The sequence below is a fragment of the Coccomyxa subellipsoidea genome (assembly GCF_000258705.1).
Source record: "Coccomyxa subellipsoidea C-169, whole genome shotgun sequence".
Taxonomy (NCBI): Eukaryota; Viridiplantae; Chlorophyta; class Trebouxiophyceae; family Coccomyxaceae; genus Coccomyxa; species Coccomyxa subellipsoidea.
Genome location: NW_005178041.1, coordinates 1,649,158 through 1,673,082, shown reverse-complemented (window position 1 = coordinate 1,673,082; position 23,925 = coordinate 1,649,158). Strand labels below are relative to the sequence as shown.

The 23,925-nt window shown below is 52.4% G+C and overlaps 6 protein-coding genes across 6 annotated transcripts; 3 read left to right on the top strand and 3 right to left on the bottom strand.

The window, feature by feature from the left end:
• Positions 1–499: 499 nt before the first annotated feature.
• Positions 500–3,252, bottom strand: COCSUDRAFT_11753 (hypothetical protein; the record flags this gene model as incomplete). Its single annotated transcript, XM_005651040.1, has 6 exons — positions 500–1,078; positions 1,418–1,646; positions 1,830–1,987; positions 2,122–2,349; positions 2,519–2,683; positions 3,181–3,252. Coding segments are annotated over 6 exons (1,431 nt in total), but the record flags the coding sequence as incomplete, so codon positions are not given.
• Positions 3,253–4,531: 1,279 nt separating this feature from the next.
• Positions 4,532–6,650, top strand: COCSUDRAFT_27091 (apospory-associated protein C; the record flags this gene model as incomplete). The annotated part of the gene is made up of 9 exons (XM_005651039.1): positions 4,532–4,632; positions 4,790–4,902; positions 5,008–5,093; positions 5,197–5,328; positions 5,421–5,569; positions 5,712–5,853; positions 5,972–6,016; positions 6,204–6,371; positions 6,510–6,650. The coding sequence occupies 9 exons, from the start codon at positions 4,532–4,534 to the stop codon at positions 6,648–6,650; spliced, it is 1,077 nt and encodes a 358-aa protein (XP_005651096.1).
• Positions 6,651–6,765: 115 nt separating this feature from the next.
• Positions 6,766–9,095, bottom strand: COCSUDRAFT_46136 (hypothetical protein). The gene is made up of 7 exons (XM_005651038.1): positions 8,767–9,095; positions 8,410–8,553; positions 8,229–8,328; positions 7,996–8,119; positions 7,819–7,907; positions 7,445–7,697; positions 6,766–7,345 (listed from the first exon to the last, which is right to left on the bottom strand). The coding sequence occupies exons 1-7, from the start codon at positions 9,050–9,052 to the stop codon at positions 7,124–7,126; spliced, it is 1,218 nt and encodes a 405-aa protein (XP_005651095.1). The 5' UTR covers positions 9,053–9,095; the 3' UTR covers positions 6,766–7,123.
• Positions 9,096–12,495: 3,400 nt separating this feature from the next.
• On the top strand, positions 12,496–15,667 carry COCSUDRAFT_39616 (hypothetical protein; the record flags this gene model as incomplete). The annotated part of the gene is made up of 8 exons (XM_005651037.1): positions 12,496–12,687; positions 13,688–13,902; positions 14,071–14,239; positions 14,387–14,476; positions 14,615–14,785; positions 14,909–15,043; positions 15,190–15,364; positions 15,477–15,667. 8 exons carry the CDS (start codon positions 12,496–12,498, stop codon positions 15,665–15,667), a joined length of 1,338 nt encoding a protein of 445 aa, XP_005651094.1.
• A 544-nt stretch (positions 15,668–16,211) lies between these two features.
• Positions 16,212–17,626, bottom strand: COCSUDRAFT_39615 (hypothetical protein; the record flags this gene model as incomplete). Its single annotated transcript, XM_005651036.1, has 5 exons — positions 16,212–16,335; positions 16,481–17,082; positions 17,178–17,252; positions 17,312–17,443; positions 17,543–17,626. 5 exons carry the CDS (start codon positions 17,624–17,626, stop codon positions 16,212–16,214), a joined length of 1,017 nt encoding a protein of 338 aa, XP_005651093.1.
• A 1,285-nt stretch (positions 17,627–18,911) lies between these two features.
• Positions 18,912–23,360, top strand: COCSUDRAFT_27086 (ARM repeat-containing protein; the record flags this gene model as incomplete). The annotated part of the gene is made up of 13 exons (XM_005651035.1): positions 18,912–19,043; positions 19,174–19,308; positions 19,428–19,667; positions 19,889–20,125; positions 20,241–20,471; positions 20,652–20,822; positions 20,938–21,092; positions 21,285–21,474; positions 21,816–21,944; positions 22,071–22,234; positions 22,365–22,544; positions 22,676–22,857; positions 23,009–23,360. 13 exons carry the CDS (start codon positions 18,912–18,914, stop codon positions 23,128–23,130), a joined length of 2,268 nt encoding a protein of 755 aa, XP_005651092.1. The 3' UTR covers positions 23,131–23,360.
• Between the last annotated feature and the right edge of the window lie 565 nt (positions 23,361–23,925).

The window sequence follows — 23,925 nt, the reverse complement described above, 5'->3', positions numbered from 1 at the left end:
TAGCACAGTACAGATGTCTGCACAGGAAGAGATGATTCATAATATTGGGTTGCAGTCAATTGACATCTTTATTGTTGATGCTGCCGCCAGTGATCCGCGAATCTCTACAAAAGAATATCCTGATGTTCATGAACACACTGACCAACACACTTGATCAGAACACTGGTGTGCCTTGGCACCTGCCCTGCAAAGCAAGCAGCAGCCCAAGCGTGACTGAGACACAAACCCAGGCTTTGACCTTCACCAGGGCTGCGACATGTCTGGGCAGAGCTGTGGTCTGTCGACCCATTTCTTGCCATTCTTGACCACCAGCTGCAGGAGGACCACTGCCAGGACGATGGGCAGGAGTACAGCCTGCACAGTATACACCGCCCCTCCCTCGCCCTTGCCCTGCACAGCAGTGATCTTGAGGCTACATCCAGAATAATGGAGCACACACTCACAGAGGATTTGTCCATCAAGGGCAGCACATGACTTACCAGCAGTGTACGGAAGCCTGTCACGGCTGCCAGCAGCATGAGCAACAAGGCCACCGCAATGATGGGGAGCCCAGTGAAGGAGGCCTTGAAGGGGGACGGCTTGTCTGCAGGCACAGCCACAGCCCAATTTTAGCACTGGATCCCAAGATTTCTCTCTTGCGTTCCTTCCAAGCGATGCTCACCACTGCGTACTTTCCCCAATGCACTTCGAAGCCTGTTTCCAGGTAATACAACCTAATTACATTGGTCATGTCCTGCGGCTCTAGCCCTTCTGTGAATCTTCCCCATGCACCACCACACACGCGGTGCAGCACGCGAGAGACCAGAGAGAGTAAGTTCAAATTTGAATTCGAAAAGAATAACAAACCTTTGGCGATGGCGTAGGTGCCGGTGAGGAGGTCGAGGGCGTCCTGCTTGCGGCCATCGCGGAAGTTGTTGAGGAAGTAGCGAGTCATGCTCTTGGCGCCGTCGTCCAGCAGGCCGCCCATCGTGCGCTGCCCCGTGCGCGTGAAGCCGCTCTTCAGCGCCCCCGTGCCCGCGTACTGCCGGCTTATGTCGTCCCCGTGGTCCGCCCACACCCACTTGAACTGCCGCTCCACCTGCACCCGCGCACCCCCGTCTCTGCCATTCCCTCCCTGCCCTTTAAACCTTATCAGATCCTTCTGGACGCCACCTTTACGCTCTCAACCGCTGACCAAAAAAATGTGCTTGTGACAGGCATGATGCAGTCTGCACTTCTGGCAGAGCACCATTGTGTGAGTGGGGAACCCAACGCTCTATCTTCGACTACCTCATGCAGCTTCATCAACTTTCAGGGAGGAGGCAGGGCAATCCAGCCTTTCACCCATCATCCCCTGGCCTCTTTGTCTCAATGGGGAGAAGAAGTCGGGATTTGATGGCCCCTGTCCGCAGTACCAATGTGAAGCATGCAGGCGCACCTCTGGGAAGGCCTCCTTGATAGAGGAGCCCTGGGGCAGCAGCGAGAGCTGGGCCAGCAGGCGGTCGAGCTGCTTGCGCGCCAGCCACCCCTGCACCACGTTCGTGCGGTCCAGGCAGTCGATGCAGTTTATGCGCAGCACGCCGCTCTGCCGCCGCTGCTCGCCGTTCGCCTGGAACGTGCCGAAACGCTCCACAAACGGCTCGATCATCGCCCACAGCTTCTCCAGTCTGGAGCATCACCAGCAAACTTACATGCCAGCCAAGCTGTGCTTCACACAGTAAAAATAGCCTTCACAGCAATTGCACAACAGAATCATGGCATCCCCTGTCCATACTGTATAGTGCTGCCTGGGGCCATCCTATTTGGAGTAAGGATAGGAAGATCCAGGAGGGCGTGCTGTGGCGAGATACCTGTCGTAGCGTGTGGCGCCGCACTCCTTGTGGAAGTCAAAGCTGATGACCTCGAAGCCAGGCTTGACCTTTGCAAAGCGTTCGGCCTCCTCCTTGAAAGCCTTGCCCAAGATGCCCTCGCTGCCATTCTGGTTGGCCAAATTCACAGCCAGCACATTCTGCATGGCAAAACAAGGGGATCATGGCCTCCTTTGCATTGAGGCGTTCCTGAGCTCTTGGTCCAGGTCAGATTGCTAGTAATGCATGCAACCCTAAAAGCAGAAATCGCAATGAGCCTGCAGCAGAAGCTCACCTGGTAGGACGAGATGAGGTCATTGATGTGGTTGTCAAACGCCGGCTCATAGACTGAGGGGGGGCTGATGCGGGTGGTGGGCTTGTACTTGATGTTGGGGATCTGGCTCCACAGCAGCGGAATGCTGCCGCGGACCTGCACAAAGGAAGAGACTACCGCGGGATTGGACGACCCCTGTGCAGTCAGCTCAACCAGCTGCTCCGTCTCCACAAAGTTGGCCACCTTCCCCTGCATGCCAGTACAATCAAGACTTAATACTCTGCCTGCATGACACTTCTCCACAGAAGTGCTCGCGGAGCGCGTATGTCAGGTTGTGCTGGCTTGTGTGCTGCCGCATGCTACCACCAGCACAAATATCACCCACAGAAAGACAGGTTGACAGGGCGAGAAGACTGACCGTGGGCTCGGCTCCGCGGCGCCAGTGGCGCACACCGGGGCGCTGGGCGGATCGGCGCGCGATGAGGGTGAGCGAGCCGGTGTAGTCGGCGACGGAGGTCTGGAAGCGCAGGTTGCTGATCTGGTGCACGCTGCCCTGCATCAGCGGCAGCACAAATTGCGCCAGCTCCGGCATCGCCGGCACCTCCACCTCGGGGCCCCCCTCCGCAATGGGCATCTTTGTCGGCTCTGCACACCAACACCCACATCCCCCTCACTTGCCATACGGGGCGCCCTTACTGCAATTCAAACACTGCTGCATTGGCTGCTCAGCACGCGGATTGTAAGGCCCCACCCCCTTGTGACAGTTTAGCCAATAGTGATCACGGCCATCAGGTCATTGTGGTACTGCTCGCGCTGGTCTGTCGCAACTGGAACACTACCACAACAACGAGAGGGCCAAAATTACCCCTGGCTTAGGGACCGTGCGCATCACATGTGGCAATCATGCTTTGGTAATGACACCATCCATGAGGGCCATGTGCAGGGGAGGTCAGCACCTAGGAAGAGCGTCAGCAGGTGGCGGTTCCATAAGAAGCGCGGCTCGGCCCGCTCGCCCACAAACCTGCCAGCCTCCTCCCCCTTGCCCTGAGTCTCCGCGTAGCGCTGCTGCGTCAGGGTCACGTCTGCGCCGTAGGAGAAGTAGAGGCCTCGTCCTGCCTCCGCCGGGTTGAGGGCGGTCTTCAGCAGGCTGATGTACCTGCAAAGTACAATCAGTCCACACAATCACATCGCTGCATCCGTTGAGAGGTTTCACCATGCTCAGAAGAGAGAAGAGGCTGGGCATTGGCTGGAGCTTCTCACTTTGGATCGTCCTTTGAAGGGCTGGTTCCGCTCTCAATCAGGCGTGTGCCCGTCACCTTGTAGACCGCATGACCCCGGATTTCAGCCACCTGCAGCAAAGACAGTGTCTCACGATGCATAAATTTAATCTTGTGATCAGCCTGCATCACTGATCGATAGTGCCGATGCAGACATCTTTCTTTCTTCAGAAACAAATCTGATCAGGAGTACCAATGCAGACATATTTCTTTCTTCAGAAACAGAGACCAAAGTGGTACCTTCTCTGCGTGTGTGATGACAGCAAGCACCGAGCAGCTGACAAGCTTGGCAAGGCCAATTATGCCCAGGATTTTCTCAGGCATTCCCTGCCCGCCGCCCAGTTCCTGCAGGGGCATGCTGTGCTCTGCCATGCCCACAGTCCCTGACTGCAGCTCCACCATCAAAGAAGGACCATGTGGCTTCCCATTCTTGGCTGGTTGGATGAACACCAGGGATGCTCCCATGCGCTGCAGCAGCAGCTCTGAAGAGACTTGAGTCGACCCCATCTTCCTTGATTCCTTTGGCGTGTGTGAAGAGAGGTTTGATCCCGATTCAAGCGCTAGGAAGACTCAGTATCTTCTTCAGTGCCGTTCCAGTACTTTCCGCTTGTATTTTTAGTCTCCTGGGCAAGGGCAGATAGGATATCCGACTCTGTGGCTGATTTATCCTTATAAACCGCTGTATGCACAGCCGTGGGCTTCTTCCCAACGAAAAGACTGAAGTAAGCAATCCCCAGTACTGTCACTCCTGCCCCAACCTGCGATTACATATACTCCCAATCATTCATGAAAGAGTTTTCGCCTCCAGAAATAAAAATTCCTAGATACGGAAGGTTATTACCTGTGAAAGGATCTGCAGAGGTGTGGTTTTACTGTGTGCCATGTGTCCCATACATGATCTAGAGTCCCTCGAAGGTGCCTCCTCAATGGCAGCACACACCTCCAGCCTCAATGCTTCATACAAGGTAATATTCACAGTTTCTTTTGTGCTCTCTTTTGTTCCAAGGATCCAGACCGAAGTGCACAATTTCTAATTGTGGGGATTTGTTCCTTCCCAGGGATTTGGCCTAGGTCAGCATCATTGCAGGGCATCAAGTGATGCTGTCTCTTCATCAACACCAGGAAAACCAATCAGATATTCCTGAAGATCTGAAATGATGTTGACGCCCAGCACTGCTTTCGGACGTGCACACGCCACCCCACTGCCCTACAGCTGCCCTAGAGCATGGCATGCACTTGTTCCTCATCCTAGCAGGTCATTGTTTCCTTGCTTACCATCTTTCATGGGATCTAATGGATGCAACCGCGCACTATCCCGCAATACAGGGCGCCTCTGGCGTTCTGATGGGCCCAAGGCACGCACTTACTAGTGATTCCATCTAACTGACGGCTATCTTTCTGTGTTCTTACAGAGCTGAATCGAAAACCTCATGGAGGAAAACCATTTCTAGCAGGAGACAACAGCGGTTAAACGTCTCAGTGTCTGCCGTCGCCACTGAACTTGCAGAAGTGCAAGAGAAGTTTGGTAGGGATGTCCACCTAAATTCGTATCCATATCAATCTTTTATACATCTTGAAACACTGATATCTTCTCCAGGTAACAAGAATTACATGTAACTGGTGGGCCCAGGTATTGTTGACCACGTAAAAATTACTGAGGGCGAGGGGGGCCTTCCCAAGGTGGTCCTGCGCCATTCATGCGGGTCAAAGGCTGAGGTACGGCTCACATGTGGGCATTGGGCGATGTCAAGTCACTATATAGAGCCAGCCAACAGATTCCTTAGATGTGAGCCCTGACTCGCAAGCGCTGTGCATGCAGGTGTACCTGTACGGAGCTGTTGTGGCCTCCTGGACTCAGCCGAGCGGCGATGAAGTGCTGTATGTCCGGCCAGACGCCAAATTTGACAAGAGCAAGCCCATATCTGGTGGCATTCCCCACTGCTTCCCGCAGGTACTGCCAATTGAGACCTTCACTTGCTGTCCGACCTCCAAAGTGCATCCCCACAATGCAAGACTTGATCCAGCGTTTCATGGCTTCTGCAGTTTGGGCCGGGGCCAGCGATGCAGCAGCATGGCTTTGCGCGCAATCTAGATTGGACGATCAGTGCCACTAGCGCAGACTTGCAGCCGGATGAGCGCGATCCCACTGTGGAGCTCACCCTCACTGACAATGATTACACCAGGAAGATGTGGTAAGCATCTGTACCGCCCTGTCATAGAAGATCTATTCTCTGCCACTGTCTACAGCTTCTGCATTTATGATTGTACACCTTCCCTGTGCTTCTGCAACTCTGCTCTTAAATTCATCTTCACTCTCTTTTTACTGGTGCACAGGCCGCACGCTTTCAAGGCTGTGTACACAGTGACACTGCATGAGGAGCAGCTTCGAACGGACCTGCGTGTCATCAACACAGGCAATGAGCCTTTTGACTTCACAGCAGCGATGCACACGTACATCGAGGTTCTTGACATCGAGGTGTGCTGCTCACAGTACCGATTGATCCTGGATTGCTGAAAGTGCCTGTGACCAACATCTTCACTGCCCATGCACCTGAGTAAAGATGTAAGGGTTCATTTTTTGCACGTATGTGTAGGTGGCCAAAGTGCGTGGGCTTCAGGGCTTGACCTTCCTCGATAAGGTGTGCTCCCTTTCTCGTCAGCCCCGGTTGCCCTTCCGGTTTTAAAAGAGCGCACGCATTCGGCCAGTGTGCATGCTCTTTGGCTGATGTCCGTTATAACTCACCCACATCTTGTGATCAAAGGGGGGAAAAACTTGACGACAAAGGCGGAGGAATGCAAAATCTGGACATACGGTATGACTCACAGGTGCCAAACCCAGAAGAGCCAGAGACCAAGGAGGAAGATCGTGAGGTGGTCTCCTTCAGTGGCCCGGTGGACTCTGTGTATCTCAAAGCAAAGGATTACGTGGAGCTGGATGTTGGCACTGGAGCAGCTGTGGCCATCTCCTCTAGCGGCTGGGAGGATATTGTTGTGGTAGACCTCCCAAGCCCCAAGAACGAACAACACTACCCAATTCGTGGAGTGTGATACTGCAGACTGTTTTGAAGGAAGTACATCCCAGTACAGAGGCCATTTCATACTTTCTGATCATTTTCTCCTGTGTGCTCGCAGTGGAGTCCTTGGACAGCAATGGAAGACTGCTACAAGAAATTCTGTTGCGTGGAGAACGCCAAGTTTGGCACGCCTGCTACAGTGCAGCCTGGAGAGTCATGGCGGGGAACACAGGACTTCGCTGTGATTGACTTAGAGTGAAAGTCATTAAGCTGTTTGGTGTTGTGTATAGCTAGCTGAGAAAAGTGGATAAGGAAGGTTGGCGTATGCAGCGCCATATACATGACAGGGAAAGTTTCCCATCAAACGGACGTTAAAAGTAAAAATTTACACATCACTGTCACGTATGATGTCAGCTATTGTAGAAGCTTCATCTTTACAGCCAGAGGCATTACTGTAACACTGGCATGATAATTCTACTGGACTATTGCGCAACAAGATTGCCTGCAAACATTCACAACTGAAATACTCTTACCAATAGGTAAGATGCAGCATATAAAGAATACTAGGCACATGTACATCGAAGGTCTCAGGCACCGGCTCTTGAGAACACGAACTGGACACTGACAAACTTGCACATGCCATGAAGGTTTCATGATGAAACAAACCAATCACCGACACCCCAGTGGCGTTAAAAAAAGTAGAATCAGAAGCGGTCCACCGCTACTTGATTTTCATTGAAGCCCCAGCAGGCGCAGGTAGTCCACCCACATCAGGGACCCCAGGAAGGTGTTTGATGTGCGCACGATGAAGGACAGAGCAGAGCACAGGGCCGGGTTTGATGCGAAGACCGCCTCAATGCCGCGCTCCTCCACAATGCCAGCAATGACCTGGTACCGCAGGTTGGACGACACAGCCATGTAGCTGCTGTACGCCGCGCTCATCGCCAGCACATTCTGCACCATCCACAGCAGCGCCTAAGCACCTCCTGTGGTAAGTGATACTTGTCTCTTGAAAAAAAGCAGTGGCACACAAGGACAATGCGAGGGTTGTACCTGGGGTGAGTTCAGGGGCACCCAGGTGGGGTCCAGCTGCTGGCGCACGGCAATGAGCAGGTTGGTGATGCTGACTCCAAACAACGAGGCTCCAAACCCGACAGCCAGCAGCTTGCTGCCGTTCCGGACGACGGCGCCGGCGCGCTGGCCGACGGTGAAGGGGGTGTAGCCCGGCTGGACTCTCTGGAAGGCATTCTCAGGGCAGCTGGCCAGGAACCCCAGGATGCCACTCTTCTGGACCGCGGACTTGGACCTGTGCTCCGGAAAATTAATCCAGGGCATCAGCGCCAAAGATTGCATTGCAGAGAGCTAGCAGCACTTCCATGTGATTGAGCTGGAGTAGAGGTTGTAGTACAGGAGGAGGGGGCGCGCACTTGAAGGACAGAGTAGGAGCAGGCAGCCAGACCAGCATGAAGTCGGCAACAAGTGCCATGATGACATTGGCCAGCACAAAGTCGAGCTCCTGCGCAGGGGTAGGAAAACAAGTGCTCACACAAACCTGGAAAGCATGGACAGAAATGAGGAGCGAGGGAAGGTTGCAGAGTGAGAACCTGGCTGAAGTTCTCTCCGCGCTTGGCGTACTCTGCGCTGGACTTGGTGAAGATGCCAATGCCGACCTCTATGCCGACCTTCACCAGGAAGCTAGGATCTGCCAGGAGGCGTTCTCGGAAACCCCTGCAAAACATCCGCTCCACCCAGGTCAATTGTTATCATTACCCCATCAAATGGGGATCGATGCAGAGGGTGTGAAGCACACTGCAGGCTGCCCACATGATCAACTCACCCGTTTCTCATCAGGGGCGCCAACAGCCCTTCTGAAAACTTCAGGTATCTTTGGAGGATCTCCACGCTCACTTTGCCAGCGGCCACTGCTGCTGCCAGATCTGTACAGGGCAGCAATTGCGTAAGATTGATGTCAGGGCATCGGTATTGCAAGCCATGTGCAGGACTGCATGGAGGCTTGCCTGCTGGTATGTCACTCAGTGATTTGCCAGAGGCCTGCAGTGAGGCGTCCAAATCGGCATTGCCACTTTCAGAGCCGTCTCCATCGCCTCCACCACCCCCACCTCCGCCGCGGGGTCCATTGCCAGCATTTCTGCCACCTCCACCTGCAGCCAGATGGTCGTCTGATTTCTGCGCGAGGGATCTCTCACAGACGGAGGCAAGACAATCAATATGACCACGTAAACTAAGCGATACACTTTGGCAGAAGGAGCAAGCAAAAGAAAAGTGCCTTCCTGCAAAACCCTCTCCTTCAATTTTGAAAGAGGGCGGCCACGAGCAAAGGGGTATTGCAGATGTTGAGGTGAAGAAGTCCTTACCAAGATCAGGGAGGGGGATCTCTGCGCCCTCTTCTTTCGGGCCAGTTGAAAACTCTGATGCAGATTGCCCGAAAGAGGAAGCTCTTGCGATAAAACCCCCTTTGTGCTTCTGTCCATGCGCATTGCAGCTAACAGATAATTGCACTCTTCCTTGCCGAATGGTGACTCTACTCGGTACCCTCCCACAGTGCACTACGTGCTTGTTTAGCAGAGGAGAGCACCGATTGAAAGTTGTCTTGGCAAGTGTTGTCTGCAGTAGCATGACATTCGCCATTGTTCCTCCCATCCCCGATCGGCTCACCGCATCAACAAAGAAACGGACAATTGCTTCAATACCTTGCGTCGAAATTGCTAGCCAAGCGTTGGAAGGAGCCTAATGTGGTGGTAAGCCAAAACGCATGCATGCCCGCTTCGGGCAGGCTGCCCAACACCCACCCGGAGGGAAGTAGGGAACACCGTTTTCCTGCTTACCTGACTGACACACAACACCCAAGGCATCGGCCATGAACAGATAGATGGGACAGCAAAAGTGACGTGCCATGCCATTTAGAAAGCGTCATGTCAACGTGGCGCCATGTTAATTATCACAATCGACCACACGTGGTGCACCACCATGATCACCATGATGCCACGTGGCCAGTGACCGAGCCGCTCGCGGCGCGCTCACGCGAATTTCTGGCTGGGCAGTGCTGGCAGCACCTCGTGAGCAGCAACAAGTAACTCTGTGGTCATGACGAAATTGAGCTTTATAACTAGTGATTGTTTTTACAAATCCTGGCGTTAATTAAATTTATCAAGAATTATTTTAATCCTGCCTTACTAAAGACAACTTGCTTTGCCAGTGGCACCTTGCCTGAAAGTATACTATGGGGACTCTGGCCATGAAAGTAGTCAGAAGAATTTCAGAAGAATACCAGTCAAGCAGTCTCTCAGAAATTTTGCATTTGATTCTGAGACCAGCTTCTTGGAAATTTCTAACAAAGATTTTGCACTCAGGAATCAGTCCCCATAGTGGTAACGCCGTCACAGTCACTGTTACGGTACCAGTAACGGTGCATGCAGTTACTGCTTGACCATTTGGTTATACATGCATAATCCATTATGGGCGTGATATTGCAATTGCCCGATTGCTTGCGTATTCACCTACCAGTCCCGGAGACCTATTGAGGAGTCTTATCGAATCCATTATTAATTCACCCACGTATACAGACTGCAGATGTCTACAGCTACTAGCTAATCATATTGTACAATATTAAAAGTGTACATGTAGTCCAGAATTAACGCCATTACTGCGGCTGCCTTCTGCAACTGCACACTCTAGACTTGCTTGCGAGACCAGATCTCAATAGAACACTTATGTGGTATATTGTACACTGTTTCACATTATGAGCGGCACTGAAGAGTGGGGTCATGAACCCTGAGACTGCATGATAGGATTCCAGTGTATCGTGAGTCGCAGGGCTGATCTCCTCCTGATTTGCATTCGCACAGGCACCTGCTGCTGTACTCTCTGCACTCCTTCCCTCACAAAGGCTTCCAATCCTTCTTTTCCTTGGTGCATTGCGAGCCTGCACCTCTCTGTGATAAGAACAGAAAGGCCGTTGTTCTCCCTTTCTTGTGTACTGAGCTCACATGGCACGATGTCAATGCCAGGCTCAGGGCTCTGCTCATGCGCGCATGCTGTGAAAAGTGGCCACCTGCAGAATTGGCATAGTTTGTTTGCAGGGCAACGTACAACATAGAAGTCAAGAACGAGCTGCCAGCGACAGGGATGACATGCAAGCTACAGGACGCATGGACCTCTCCATGAAGCACTGCAGCAGCTCGTCATGGGAGGAAGGTAATCGTCTCACCCTTCTACGACACCCAGAGCATCAAAGTCCGCTGCAGGAATCTCCTTTGCCATGTGCATGAAGAGAGGTTGGCTGTCCAGACAAGGTTTGGACAGCACCATTGGCCAGAAGGCGCGGTCTTCTTGCTCACACCGAGCATGAACTTGTTGCAGAGTGGGACTCACCATGTGCATGATAGCGTCTCTGCGTTCCTTTTCCCATTTCTGCCAGAGTTTGAGGACGTTATTGTCAGTCTCTTGAGTTCGGTCAAGGGGGCTGACATGCATGAAAGTCAGTCAGGATACAACTGCAGGGAGGACATGCCTGCAGCCTGTCTTTGTATAGATTCCAGATGGTAAAGGCGTTGTGAATCGCGTCTATTGTTAAGCAGACAGGGAGAGCCCACTTGAGGATGCCTCTGTGCTGTTTAAGGAAGGATCTCAGGGTATACATGCCGCAGTTTTCGATAGCGTCATCCAATGCTTAGAAGTAAGAATTGTGCTATAGTGCGTGGTTGAGGATTAATGAGTGTGGAAGTTACTGTACAGGACACAAGTACGCGACCGTCAACGGCCAGAAAAGGCCTTGTCTCGGTGAGGGAATGTCGAGAACTCAACATTCCCTCAAGATACCAGGTAGACAGTGGAAAGGAAAGTTGGCTTTCGTCTCCCTTCACTGAGGATCTCAAAGGCAGGCCCTTGTATTGGGTAGGGGCCCTAGGCCCCTAGGCCGGGGGGGTCAGTTTGCGCTATATTTAGAACGCCACCTTTTGGCTGAGTGAGGAGGCCGTGCGAGCTATACACACCATGGAACAGGTGGTGTGCATTCGTTGTAGATCAGTGAAATTACTCCGATGTCCCATTTCGTATCATCATGGGTCAGGAAGATAGCTGGCGGCTTATGCAAAGAGGGATGGCATCGAAAAAGCTTGATGATGAGGAGGGCTTACCCTTCCTGCCGAGGGATGGATCTGGCGATTCGAATCTGCCAGTGTTTCCAGATTCAACAAGGTACACAGTGTGCGGCTACAGATGCATTTGCATTGTTGTGCTTCACTTCCAACTTTGCACCAGCTTGGCTTTGGCCTGATACCTTGTTACCTGACTGCTCAGGAAACCAGAGCTTGAAACAGCCATATTGAAGCATGCCGTTGCTGGCGATCTGCATGTTCAAATGGCTAGTATATCGCAGGATGTGTTGAAACCATCGGGCAGCCTTGCTGCTGCCATCTCTATGGCGCCTTCAGTCTTGGATGTGAGCGCCTTTTTGTGCATAGTGTGTATGCAGAGCATTCTTTATCCAATTCATTGCATTTTTGGAAGTTCATAAGATGTGCAGTTTGAGGAGGACCGCGAGGCTCAGACAGAGCAGATCTACACTGCTACATTCTGGAGGTTTATTTTGCCTGTCGTTTGGACCTTGCTGACCTTCACTGTCGGCCTTTCATTCCTCTTGATTGCTCCCAAAAAGGTAAGAGTGCATAAAAAGCGTGTCCATTGCGCATGATGTCCTTGCACAGAAGTGCTTTAAGCTAGATATGATGTCCCTGGTGCGCAGGAGGTTTTGTACTTTGCGGTGTGGCATTGGTGCTTCTTTTTCGCAGGCATCGCACCAATTCAGCTTCTTGGAGCTGCGCTGGTTCACATGTGTTTTCTGGTTATTGAGACCCAATTTTTCACTCTCCGCTATGCATTCTATTATGCAGTGAGCATCAAGGTAATACCCACTTGCTCTAGTGGCACTAGAACGCTTGACAGGGAGCTGACCTGCAAAAGCCTCCAAAATATTAGCCGGTGGCTGCAATGATTTGGTCTACAAATCTCTGAATAACGAATCTGGTGCCACACAGAAGCCGGCATCCAGATTGGTGAGGACTGCACTGCTGGTTGTCCTGTACATGCTCATGTTTGGGGATGATGATGTCAGGCCAGCAGAGGTGCAACTGACATACGAGACGGTCAGAAAGGTGCTGTTGTGCCTTCTGCTCATCTGCGTGGCGGACCTAATCAAAGCTGTCCTGACGAAATATGTATCGGGGCATTTCCATAACTCCCTTCACTTCACAAAGATGCAGGACGCTCTGAACAAGGTAAAGCTCTGCACGTTCCCTCATTGAGAATGCACATGCTGCTGTATTGATGTACATTTTAAATATGAGTGAAACCTAGCACAGCTCACTGACAATGGCAGTCTGACATGGAGCAAATGACTTCAGGAGTACTATCTCCACGCGCTCTCCAGTGCTCGTCCCCGAGATGAAAATGAAGCGGCTGATAGTGACATGGACCCTGGCAACATGAAAGCTAAGAGCACCCTCTTGAGCGCCGGCAGCTTGTCCAGCAAAGACAGCTTTGAGAAGCTGCGTGCTGTGCCGGCAGCCATGTGAGTCACTCCATGCATCATCAAACATACATGCATTACCATCAATTGTGTCATTTCAGCACCTGTCTCTGGCCAATGACTTTCTAGCATGCAAAGTCAAGGGGGACAACAGCGCTACAAGAACACTGATTGAGGAAGTGTCTTTGTGCAGGTTTAGAGGCTTGGAAACCTTGCAAGCTTCGATCCAAGCCCCTCTGCCTCAGATGTACAACAAGCAGAGCCCCATGAGGCACGCAATGAGCAGGCTGAGCTCAGATGCAGTATATCTACAAGTAGATTCTCAACCCATTCGGGACTATCAATATAGAGGCTCTTCAACCCCTCGAGGTACATCACAATAGTGTCATCACCTTGCAGCACATGCCACCAGGTCATTTAATTATGTCAGGCAATCTTCAAGTGAATTCCAAGAGTTGCATGTCACCTAGTTTAAAAATGCAAATCGCAGAGATACATGCCATTGTGTAGCAGGCAGCAAGTCCAGGCAGCCATCCCGGAAAAGCAACATCCAAGATCTTGTGCGCATGCTCACCAGCAACTTTGATTTGGAACAAAGTCACAAAAGGGTAATCATGCCAATATGAACACTGCCTATCATGACGCGCCTCCCATCCTGGACATGCCTATCGGCTCTTCAACACCTTACCCAATGAGAATTTTTTACTAATTTTCAGATTGTGTACATCTCTCACTCGTTATGGTTACAGGGGGCTGCGGGAAACCTCCATGATGCCGATGAAAGAGAGTTGCAGTCAAAGCTGAAGGTGCTGGTGAAGCACATCCGTGAGAACAAACTGCGCATCACATTCACTGATGCGCTGGGCAAAGCGGCGCTCTCTGAGGGTGATGGCGTCAGCAGTCAAAAGGAGGCCCGGCGCCTTGCTTTCTACCTGTTCTGGAACGTGAGGGCCAGTCATGACAGGTGTCTCTCCGTTAAAGAGCTTTCATAGGTCTATGTTACCAATCTTCCATAATAATGTTACTATGACAGCTGTCTAAAGCGCTGCACAAAGCACATAATTGCTGGGTCTGAGTTGATGCTGTAGAGATGTCACCTGCATGACATGAAAAGTGGTGTTGCTGAGTGCAGGGAATTTGTACTGCTGGAGGACCTGTGCTGCTTCTTGCCAGAGGACAAGGCCCGGGCAGCACTGTCTACGCTGGATTGCGACGGTGATGGGAAGATATCACTGGATGACATGCGGGATGCTGTCATCTCAATCTACAAGGAGCGGAAGCACCTGGCATTGACCCTGCGGGTGCGCCACAGCTTCACTGCGCATAATTTTGTGTGATCATTGCCTGTCCCTAGCCCAGCATTTGCTGCCACATGCTGAAGTACCAAGCTTCTCATACCGCATTTTTTTTAGAACTGAATTGAGGAAAATCACTGTTTCGTTGACCAGGACACGAAAGGGGTGGTTGGAAGGTTGGAAGGCATATTTGCTGTAATCATCCACACTGTTTTTGTGTGGGCGTACCTTGTCATCTTCAATGTGAGTCTCTCACTGTACTGCAGCTCCTGTACAAGTTGCATTTCAAGTACAGGACAATTGGCAATATGCCCCTGTCGGCTTTTAGATTAGTATCGGAATAGCATCAGGGAAATCTGACAGTATCAGTGACTTGCACAGGTGGATATTGCAAAAGTGTGGGCAACCATCACCACCATTTTGCTGGCATTTGTGTTTGTATTTGGGAACTCCATCCGCAACATATATGAGGCGGTTATCTTTTTGTTTGTGGTCCATCCATTTGATGTAGGAGATGTCTTGCTTATCGGTGCAGAGTCAACATGGCATCAGGTGAGCATTTAGATTGGTATTACACTGCTGGTCAAACAATTTCATACCTCACGCACTCGATTTCTGGCAGGGATGCTGCCTGCTGATTTTGCCCTTCCAGATGTGTGGACTGCATGCATGCAGGTAGAAGAGGTTGCCCTGCAGAATATTGTACTCAGGAGAGCAGATGGTGTCAGAATATTCTTTCCCATCACCAAGCTTTCAGTTGAGCCCGTCCTGAATGTCTCTCGGTCCAATAACAGATGGGAGGGCTTCAAAGTGTGTGCTGCCCCCTCAAAAGCTGTTCCCTTGCAGATCAATCGGCCCTGCAATCAGCTGCAAGGAGAGAAATATTCAGAAGTCCGGCTGTCTGAGGGGAAAAAACGATTGAATCCTCTCCTGACATGAGGGGAGTGGGTGTTCAGGTGCTGGTGGACATCTCGACACCTGCTGCAACATTTGACTGTGTGGACGCCGCAGTTGCTGCTCACCTTGCCGCAAATCCAAATGATTTCACTGGGAAGCATTTGGTGGTCGCTAACAATGCTGGCGACCCCTTGAAATACATGCTGTGCGTGTGGTGGGAGTACTGCCATCAAGGTGGGTCAGCCCTGCACTGTCTTCCTGACATGCTCATCTCAACCTTTGACAGCAATATTGCTCTAAAGTTAGGCAGACCACTTTTGATCAGGTGCCTCCTGAGTGCATGCAGGGACTGAGCTGAGGAGGATGAGTCTTGGGCGTCATGGCCTCTACATGGTAATTACAAAGGCATTACTAGAAGCTGGCGTACGCTACACTCTGCCGCCCTATGAGAATATGACAGCAGCCCTGTTGAGACCTCAAGGCGAGGGACAGGCTTACATGCCATCGTTTCTGCAGAGGGGAGCGCTCAGACTGTAGGGAGTCTGAATGAAGGATGTGCATCTCTAAATGAGGCCTAGGCAGTTGTAGAAATGGTGAGTAAATTGGGTTGTACACATAGCTATAGACGGGGATCCTCCTATGTAGACGGGCATTCTGTTATTACAATAGGTGGTTCCCTCAACTAAATAGCTGCTGTTCTGTCCTGGAACCACTCCAAGAATTGCCGTGTGGCTTCTGTCTGCAGATGCAATTTCCTTTTACGTTTATCTAGTGCAGTGATACATTTTTGAACTGCATTAAAGAACTTTCTCGTCAGCTGAACGCTCTCAATCTCATATAAATGCCTGTAATCTCCCCATCTCTCACCTATCTAGACCCATTTCACTAGTGTCTCAGTATTTCGTGTCTAACGCAAGACCAGAACAGCTGAGAATATTTCTACCACTTTCGATCCTCTTGACTTCTGAGCAAACCGAACTCTACTGTGATATCTGACTGATTGAGACTGCAGCAAAGAATTGTATATCTCAAACCAATGACATTGACGCGTGAGGGTCACTTCAGCCCTGCACCTGTAATTCTACTTGTACACCAAGAAAGAGCTGCATCCAGTGTAGGACGCGGCAAACTTGCGGCCATGCTCAGTGGGCTGCGAGAATGCAAGCTCCTGCCGCGGAATGACGTATCCAGTCACAAATGTGCTCCTGCACCACATCCTCTGCCATTCAGCTCCTCTGATATCTCATCTGACATGTCATTGACCAGCCGCTGTAAAAAACACGTATATCCGTGTTTTTATATATATCCAAAAAGCTGTGACAGAAGGCAGCGGCGGCATTGGAAGCACACCTGGCAACATCGAGCAGCTTGCTTGCAAGGCCCTGCAAGCGCGCCTCCACAGAGACCCAGATGACTCGCACGCCGCAGGCAGCCTCCTCGGGCGTGCTCTCATCCACCCTCAGCGGCACCTGCCTCTGCTGCGGCTGCACCTTTGCGCCACCTCTGTCCTGCTCGGGTGGAGCAGAGGCTCTGCCTGCGGCGCTGGCAGCTTCCCAGGGATTGGCTGCCCCCAGGACGCTGTCATGCCGCACGCCAATGCAGCAGCCCAAGCCGCCCAATACGCCGCCGCCTACTCCATGCCCCCCTATTTCAGTCTGACAGGAGCTGCTCGGCCCAGCCTCTGCCGCCGCTGAGACCATGTTCTCGCTGACAGAAGGCCGCTCTTCCCCTCCGCTGCACTGCCTGTCAGGTGAATCTGCGCGAGCATCGCTGCCGTCCCCGGCCGCTGCTCTGTGCGCTGCAGGGGCGGCAGACGGCAGGTGAGCGCAGGGACTGGTGTCAGCTGTGGACACTTTGGCATCATCAGCCGGCATGACCCTGTAGGCTGTGCTGACAGCTTGGATCATGGCGCAGCCCACCACACGCTTCGAGGCAGCAACGTACAGGTACACCTGAAAGCCACAAGCAGAATCCTTGATCAAGCACAGATGTGAATGTCTGCATGGTGTTTTGCATTCAACTCAAGAGAAGACTTTGCCAAACACACCTTGCAGGGCACGGACAGCAGCCATCCATCGACCAGACCCAGCTGATTTTCCAGGAGATTTGAGAGCTCATTGACCTGCACAGCACAGTCCTCTGTCAGAGCACACAAACAAGCAACATCCAAAACGCGCTTACTCGCTTGCGATGATTAATATGAATGGTGAGCAGTGTCACCTTTTTGAGGTGTGCAGCAGAGTCTGACGGCAGCACAAGCAGTATTCGTCCGCTCTGCTCATCTCGCCGCACCACTCTCTCCGACTGCCACCCCTGCTCAAAGCCCAGTTGTCAGACTCCATCAGGCAGGCCCCATGGCATAAGTTGTTCATCCTAGCACTGCCAGGCGAGGAAATGTGAATGGGCCCTCACCATGAATCGAACGCCCTGGATGAGACTGGCATGATAGGCAGCATGCGTTCTTTCATCGTTTTCTTCACCCGGAGCATATGTCATCCCGCATAGCTTGCAGGTCTGGCAAGCGAAGTTGTCCTGTATGAAACATGCCGAGTGAGATGGATGAAGTTATGTGGACTCTCTGCAGCACTGCAACAATTGAGTCTGCCAATGTGGTTGCTCCCAGTGCTGTGAACTGGATGTGTCTGCCTGCTACTGCCCACCTGACCGAGGTCCAGATACAACTGCGTGAGTGGCTTTTTGACGATGTTCCGATATGCACTGTCTCGTCTCCGAGATCCTTCTGAACCTCCACCATGCGTGCAAGACTGCAATTTATCTGGGGCATCCAAGTTGCTTTCTCGTTGGCACTGCACTGGCGTGCTTGGTGACCTGTTGAGCAGCAATGTTTCATTAAGATTTTTACAATATTCTCATGACGGAGGCAAATCATAATTCCTCTGAAGGACTGACTTACAAGATTCTTCTCTTTTTTCTGACAAAGGTGCGCTCCACCAGAGTTTGAGGAGCACTCTGCGTCGCTCTGAAATCCTTGTAACCAAATAAGCTTTCAGCTTGCCCTATTGTAAAGTCATCAGGAACCATTTCATGCGCAATTTCTCACAATAGCCAATGCAGGTGAACTTCTGCGATGTGGGCTATGGGCAGTGCCGAGTTTTCCTGAGCCCATAATCTTGCTTCTGCGCTTGCAAGTTCACTGCGATTAGAGGACAGCAGAATTCTCGAGAATACTCCAGAAATGTGGAATGTGGCCCACCTCAGCTGTTCCGAAAGGTTTCGAATTGCCACGTGACTGTTTCGAAGGAAATTAAGACATCCTCTCTCTGTCTCTCAAATGAATTCCCTACATAAGTTCAGATGTGCCCATCTGCATAGTAATCGATTTTTTTCGATACTGTGAAGACTTTCATCATTTGGAGTCCTTGTAGAAGGAACCATCTGTTTAGTAAAATAAGCAAACCCTGGCGTTAAGATTAGCTTTGCTCCTTTGATCGACTCATCCTTATTCTAGCAAGATCTTGACTGTCAGCGTTGGATCATGGCACATTCCATTCGAATTTCAAAGTCGGGATGCTCAATCTGGATGGCGAGCATCTGACTCACGAAGCTTCAGCATTGTTTGGACCAGGGTCCCATCTGAGTAGGTTGGAGCTCTCCATGATCATTGTTGAATTGTTTGGTCCTCAGCTGTCTTCAGTGCACGTTGCCTGCCTGACGTTGCCTTGATCACATCCACCACGGTCAGACTGATGTGCTCCTCCCAGCTGCCTGACGCCATTTGGGGACTGCTTGTACACTTATGAATATGTGTGTCACAGCAGAAATGCCTCCTGGAGCTGAAATTGATACATTGCTATCCCAAGTCGTCCTGAGAGGATTGGGAGACAAGCTCTATGATAAGCGCAAGGCAGCTGCTTTGGAAGTAGAGCAGCTGGTCAAGACGTTAGCCAAGGAGGTAAATAATCCTCCTCTTGATGCATATTCGCCACGATTGTATATGCTGAGATTATCACGGAAGATTGGACAGTATTTCCTGGTTCTTTCAAAGCGATCATTTCAGCCTGACCGTGTAGTGATGGAACCAGGGGAATTGGGCATCAGTGGTGCAAATTCTGGACCACCTCATAGAAGACTATGCATACTCCCCGCAAGCAAACTGCAGGAAGGGTGGTCTGCTGGCACTGGCAGCTGCTGCTGTTGCTCTGGCCGAAAGAAAGCAGGTGTGGCCCTCTATCAGTCGCCACCCACTGTGACTGCCACACACGGATCCACGGTCGCTGCTGGAAATATCCACTGATGGCGAGTGTGGCTGGGACAGGACACAAAGAAGCGCGTTGAGGAATGGGCTGGCCCGGACTACTTGGCTGTCGTGGTGCCGCCAGTGCTGAATTCTTTGGTGGATGCCGACGCTCGTGTGCGGTATTACGCCTGCGAGGCGCTTTACAACATCGCCAAGGTGTCCAGGGACGACTTCCTGGAGCCGCACTTCAACTGCACCTTTGATGCCCTCTTCCGGCTGGTGGCGGACCCAGACCCGGCCGTGAACCAGGCCACCACCTTCCTGGACGCCCTCATGAAGGTGACCACCTTATGTACCCAAGTACTGTAGCGCCTGAGAAATGTGGGATTCAATGCTAATGGTGATAGGCTGAAGTGTGCCAATGCACGCTGTGGTCTTCACTAGTTTGGTGCGAGCATGTGCACCTACCTGCTCACAAGTATCTGCGGCTACCCTTGACAGCCTGGGATTTGACAGTGCGCGGTGGATGCTCATGTGAATAGGCTGGGGTGTGTTCACAGGACATTGTGACTGCGCACGAGCACTTCAACATGGACGAGTTTGTGGGGCAGTTCCAGACGGCGCTGAAGGTGACAGCGCCTCGCAAGCGCGCGTTCCTGCTGTCCTGGATGCAGGTGCTGGCCAGCGTGCCCGACCTGGACATGCTGGCGCACCTGCCCCTCTTCCTGGGCTCCCTCCTGGACTGCCTCTGCGACCCCTTTGGCGAAGTCAGGGCCCAGGCAACCAAGGTCTTGCAGGTGCTCCTCCCCGCCACTTTCGCGTCATGCACATCCAAAATCTGCTTCAATCGAGTGTGAATCGGCAGATCTGCAGTGCGGGCAAACTTCTGATGTCGGTGGTGGTCTTGGACAGGATCTGCTCATGGAGGTCCAGTCAGCGAGCACGCAGAATCTGGACTACCAGGCGCTGGCGACTGTGCTGGTGGACGCGGCAAAGAGTGGAGACGATGCCATTAGATTGACAGCGCTACGGTGGCTCCGCTCCTTTGTGGTGGACGCCAAAGCTGAGCTGCTGCCGCTCTATGCAATCATCCTGCAGGCCATCCTGCCGGCTCTGTCATCCAGCACCCCTGAAATCCAGCAGGTGGGCCTTGCATTGGATTCTTCAGCTGAGCGTGTCAGTCAGTGCATGAACTTGCTATCCTGTCAAAAACCATTCCTCTCCCTCTCTGCACACACTGCAGCAGATGAATATGAGCCTAGAACACACCAAGCTGTGAGCTCACAAGAAGCAAGACATCGAAAAGGTGAGTGCCACATGCAGGTTGCACGAGAAGCCAACGCTGAACTGCTAGACCTCCCAGCTGGCTGGGAGGCGGCGGACCCCGCAGCGCTGCTGGCTGCAGTGGCCAACGAGCTGCACAGCCTGCAGGAGCCCACCCGCATGGCTGCTCTGCTCTGGCTGAACACCCTGCTGTCCAAGTCACGCCGCACAGTGAGTCCCTTCGCTCATCACTCTGTCGGCGCTGTCATTTTTGCTCCTCTCTTCCTCTGAGGGTGGAACTGCAGTTGCCTTGCCAGGATGCGCTGAGGGTGCTTCCGTGGTTCAGGTGCTGGAGCATTTGGACGTGCTGCTGCCGTCGCTGTTTGATGCGCTGCACGCGCCGTCGGAGCGGGTGGTGGTCGAGGCGCTGTCTGTGCAGGCCGCCATCGCTGCCGACGATCCGCAGCAGTTCCGCACCCTCATGAAGGAGCTCCTGGACCGGTATGCCCTTTTGCCACACCACAATCTTCTCGATCATATCTAGCCCTTTTTGGAAGCTCTCAAAGGAACATGCAGCTCCCGAAGGGTCGGCATAGTGTTGAGACGGATATCCTGCACCGTGCATGGAGGCTGTGTATGGTCACACCGGGCGCAAGGATGTCTGAGCTTTACGTATCTGTGGCTGGGGGGCAGGTTCCGGGGCCCGAGTGGGGCGCGGCTGCTGCAGCGGCGGGGCAGCCTGGTGGTGCGGCGGCTGGCGACGCGGCTGGGCGGCCGCGCGGTGCTGAGCATGCTGAGCAGCATCCTGGAGGAGGAGCGCGACCTGCCCTTCGCGGCCGCCCTCGTCCAGGCCCTCAACCTCATCCTCCTCACCGCCCCGGAGGTGCGCTCACCCGCTGCTTCACCCGCTGCCGATCTGCTCCTCTAACAAACTTGCCATATGTTGATTGTGTCATTTCTCATGAAAATGATCATCCTGATGAAGTCATGAAGCCACCAGCCTCACAAGCTGAGCTTGCATGGCTATCATCAGGTGGTGACAGGTGCTTTGATTTCCCACTTCAGCTGTGATGCATGTTTGTGGTGGTCACTGTGGTCTTTTGGCCCAAAGAGGAAAGCTTTGGAACCGTTCAGCACACCGCGGCTGCCACACATTTGGTGTGATGGAGTGGTCCACACAGACTCTGTGGGGCTTTTGATAAGGTGGCTTCTTTGTCTGCGCAGCTGAAGGATCTGCGGATGTCGCTCCGGAGTGCGGGTCGCTCCAAGGAGGGCGCGCAGCTGTTCACCACGCTCTACCGCTCCTGGTGCCATAGCCTGGGCGCCGTGCTGTCCCTGTGCTTCCTCAGCGAGGTGAACTGCTGTTCACACTTGCTCCTCCTTTTTTGTTACCTGTCATGTCGTTGTTATGTCAGTGCTTCCAGAACGTCTTCAATGGTGTGCTGAAGCAATATGCGAAGGTTTAGAGTTTGTGTGCAGGCGTACGGGCACGCGTATGAGCTGGCGTCCTGCTTTGCGGAGCTGCCCATGGGAGTGGAGGTGCTGGTGCAGATCGACCGCCTTGTGCAGCTGCTCGAGACTCCCGTATTCAACTTCCTGCGGCTCCATCTGTTGCATCCAGCACGCTACCCCGCCCTTCTCTGGTGCGCTCCACAAGGGAATGTATGGCTAACATGGCTCCCACATAACCACATGCCTTTGCTTTTTGGGAAGTTTATTATCCTTTCCAGCACAGCTCACGAGCGGCTGAGTTTTGGGTGGCTGGCGGTGCAGGAGCATGTACGCGCTGCTCATGCTGCTGCCGCAGAGCGAGGCATTTAAGACACTGCATGCGCGGCTGCACTCGGTGCCCACCGTCACACTGCTCAAAATGGATGGCCAGCCCCCAGCCCAAGGGCTCAGCCCCAAGGAGGCAGCCCCCCGCCGCAGCCAGGACTTCCCTACAGATCACAGGTGTGACATCCCCGCATTCACTGACTTTGTGAGACCTGCTCAGACGCCCTTGCTCGTGGTAGGCTTGCATGTACAAGTGCTACTCTGTCTGCTGACGATGGCGTGAGGTGAGCATGGGCTGCTTGCTGCAGGCCCAAGGACGACATGAACGGCGTCTGGAAGCAGATATCCTCGGGCAGCACTGCAAGCTCCAATTCGAGCAGCGCTGGCGGCGCGGAGATACCCTTTGGCGAGCTGCTGGCCCTCTTCCGCAGGCGACAGCTGGCACACGCCCAGCACGAAGAGCAGCGCCGCAGCAGCGCATTCGAAGCTGGTAAGATGCTTTCTTGAACATACTGCAGCCTGAACCCTGCATTGTGCCCAAAGCCAGCGCAACTACCACTGATGACTCCGATGCTTTGTCTTTGTGCCGTGCTGGATATGGGCGCGCATGTGAATGAGGTCTGTGTGTGTTTGCATTTCAGAGCCGGAGGATACTCTTCTACGCACGCTGGTGGGCCTGTCAGCGGTCAACTTGGAGCCTGCAGACGGCACACTGTCAGCCACTCGACGGACAATGTCTGATACAAATGCGCTTGCTCTGTGAGCTGCGACGCAGAGACTGCATGCTTGTATCTTCAATTTTGAGTGTTTCGTTCGAGTCCTTCTCTGGCTTTATTACCTGCTGTTCAAGATTGAGAATATGGGTGCAGAAGGTTTGTGTACAACGAATGCCTTTTGGATAATGGACGATGAGCAATTGTGCAAGAATCTTGAAGTGAGCAAACACATTTAATGCTGCTGTTCACTCTAAATGAGAGATTAATGCTGGCTGGCATGGATATCATATATGCATGTCATAGTATGGCGATTGAACAATGAATCGTTACAGGTTGCCACAGCAGTGATCGTGTAACACATCTTTTCTGGAAGAGCGCTGTACAAAACTGCTACATTAATGCTGCCAGCTCCCAGGTAAGCCTTGAATTTTATCCACAAATTGCACACACTCACCAGCTTGCACTCTGCATGCTGGACTCTGCAGGTCATGTTGAGACCCCTGCTGCTATGTGCTACACCTTTCCCCAGAAGTAAGGATCTCAAAATGGCCTCATCAACACATTCCAAAGCTGCACACTATCCTGAGGTGCACTCTAGGTGCTGGAAGATTTTCTGATGGAAGCACATGGACAAGTTCACATGTATAGCTGCAGCACAAAAACGAAAACACTGAAAAAGCAGGTTTTGTAACCTGTTTGTCTCTTCTCAACAAAATTCAGGGAATCTAAAAGTTTGGCACTGCAAAGTGCATCTCGTTTGAACACAACATCACCCTAACAGTACAAGAGCAGGCCGAGCTGATGCACGTTTTGCTGTGACATCATTGCTCTGCTCATCACGA

What these genes read in the sequence shown, in the direction of transcription:
- COCSUDRAFT_46136 (XM_005651038.1), bottom strand. Translation starts at nt 9,052, where the DNA reads ATGGGAGGAACAATGGCGAATGTCATGCTACTGCAGACAACACTTGCC. An exon ending in GCGCCCCTGATGAGAAACGG is followed by an intron (nt 8,120 to 8,228) that starts GTGAGTTGATCA and finishes GATGTTTTGCAG; the next exon opens with GGGTTTCCGAGAACGCCTCC. An exon ending in GCGGAGAGAACTTCAGCCAG is followed by an intron (nt 7,908 to 7,995) that starts GTTCTCACTCTG and finishes ACCCCTGCGCAG; the next exon opens with GAGCTCGACTTTGTGCTGGC.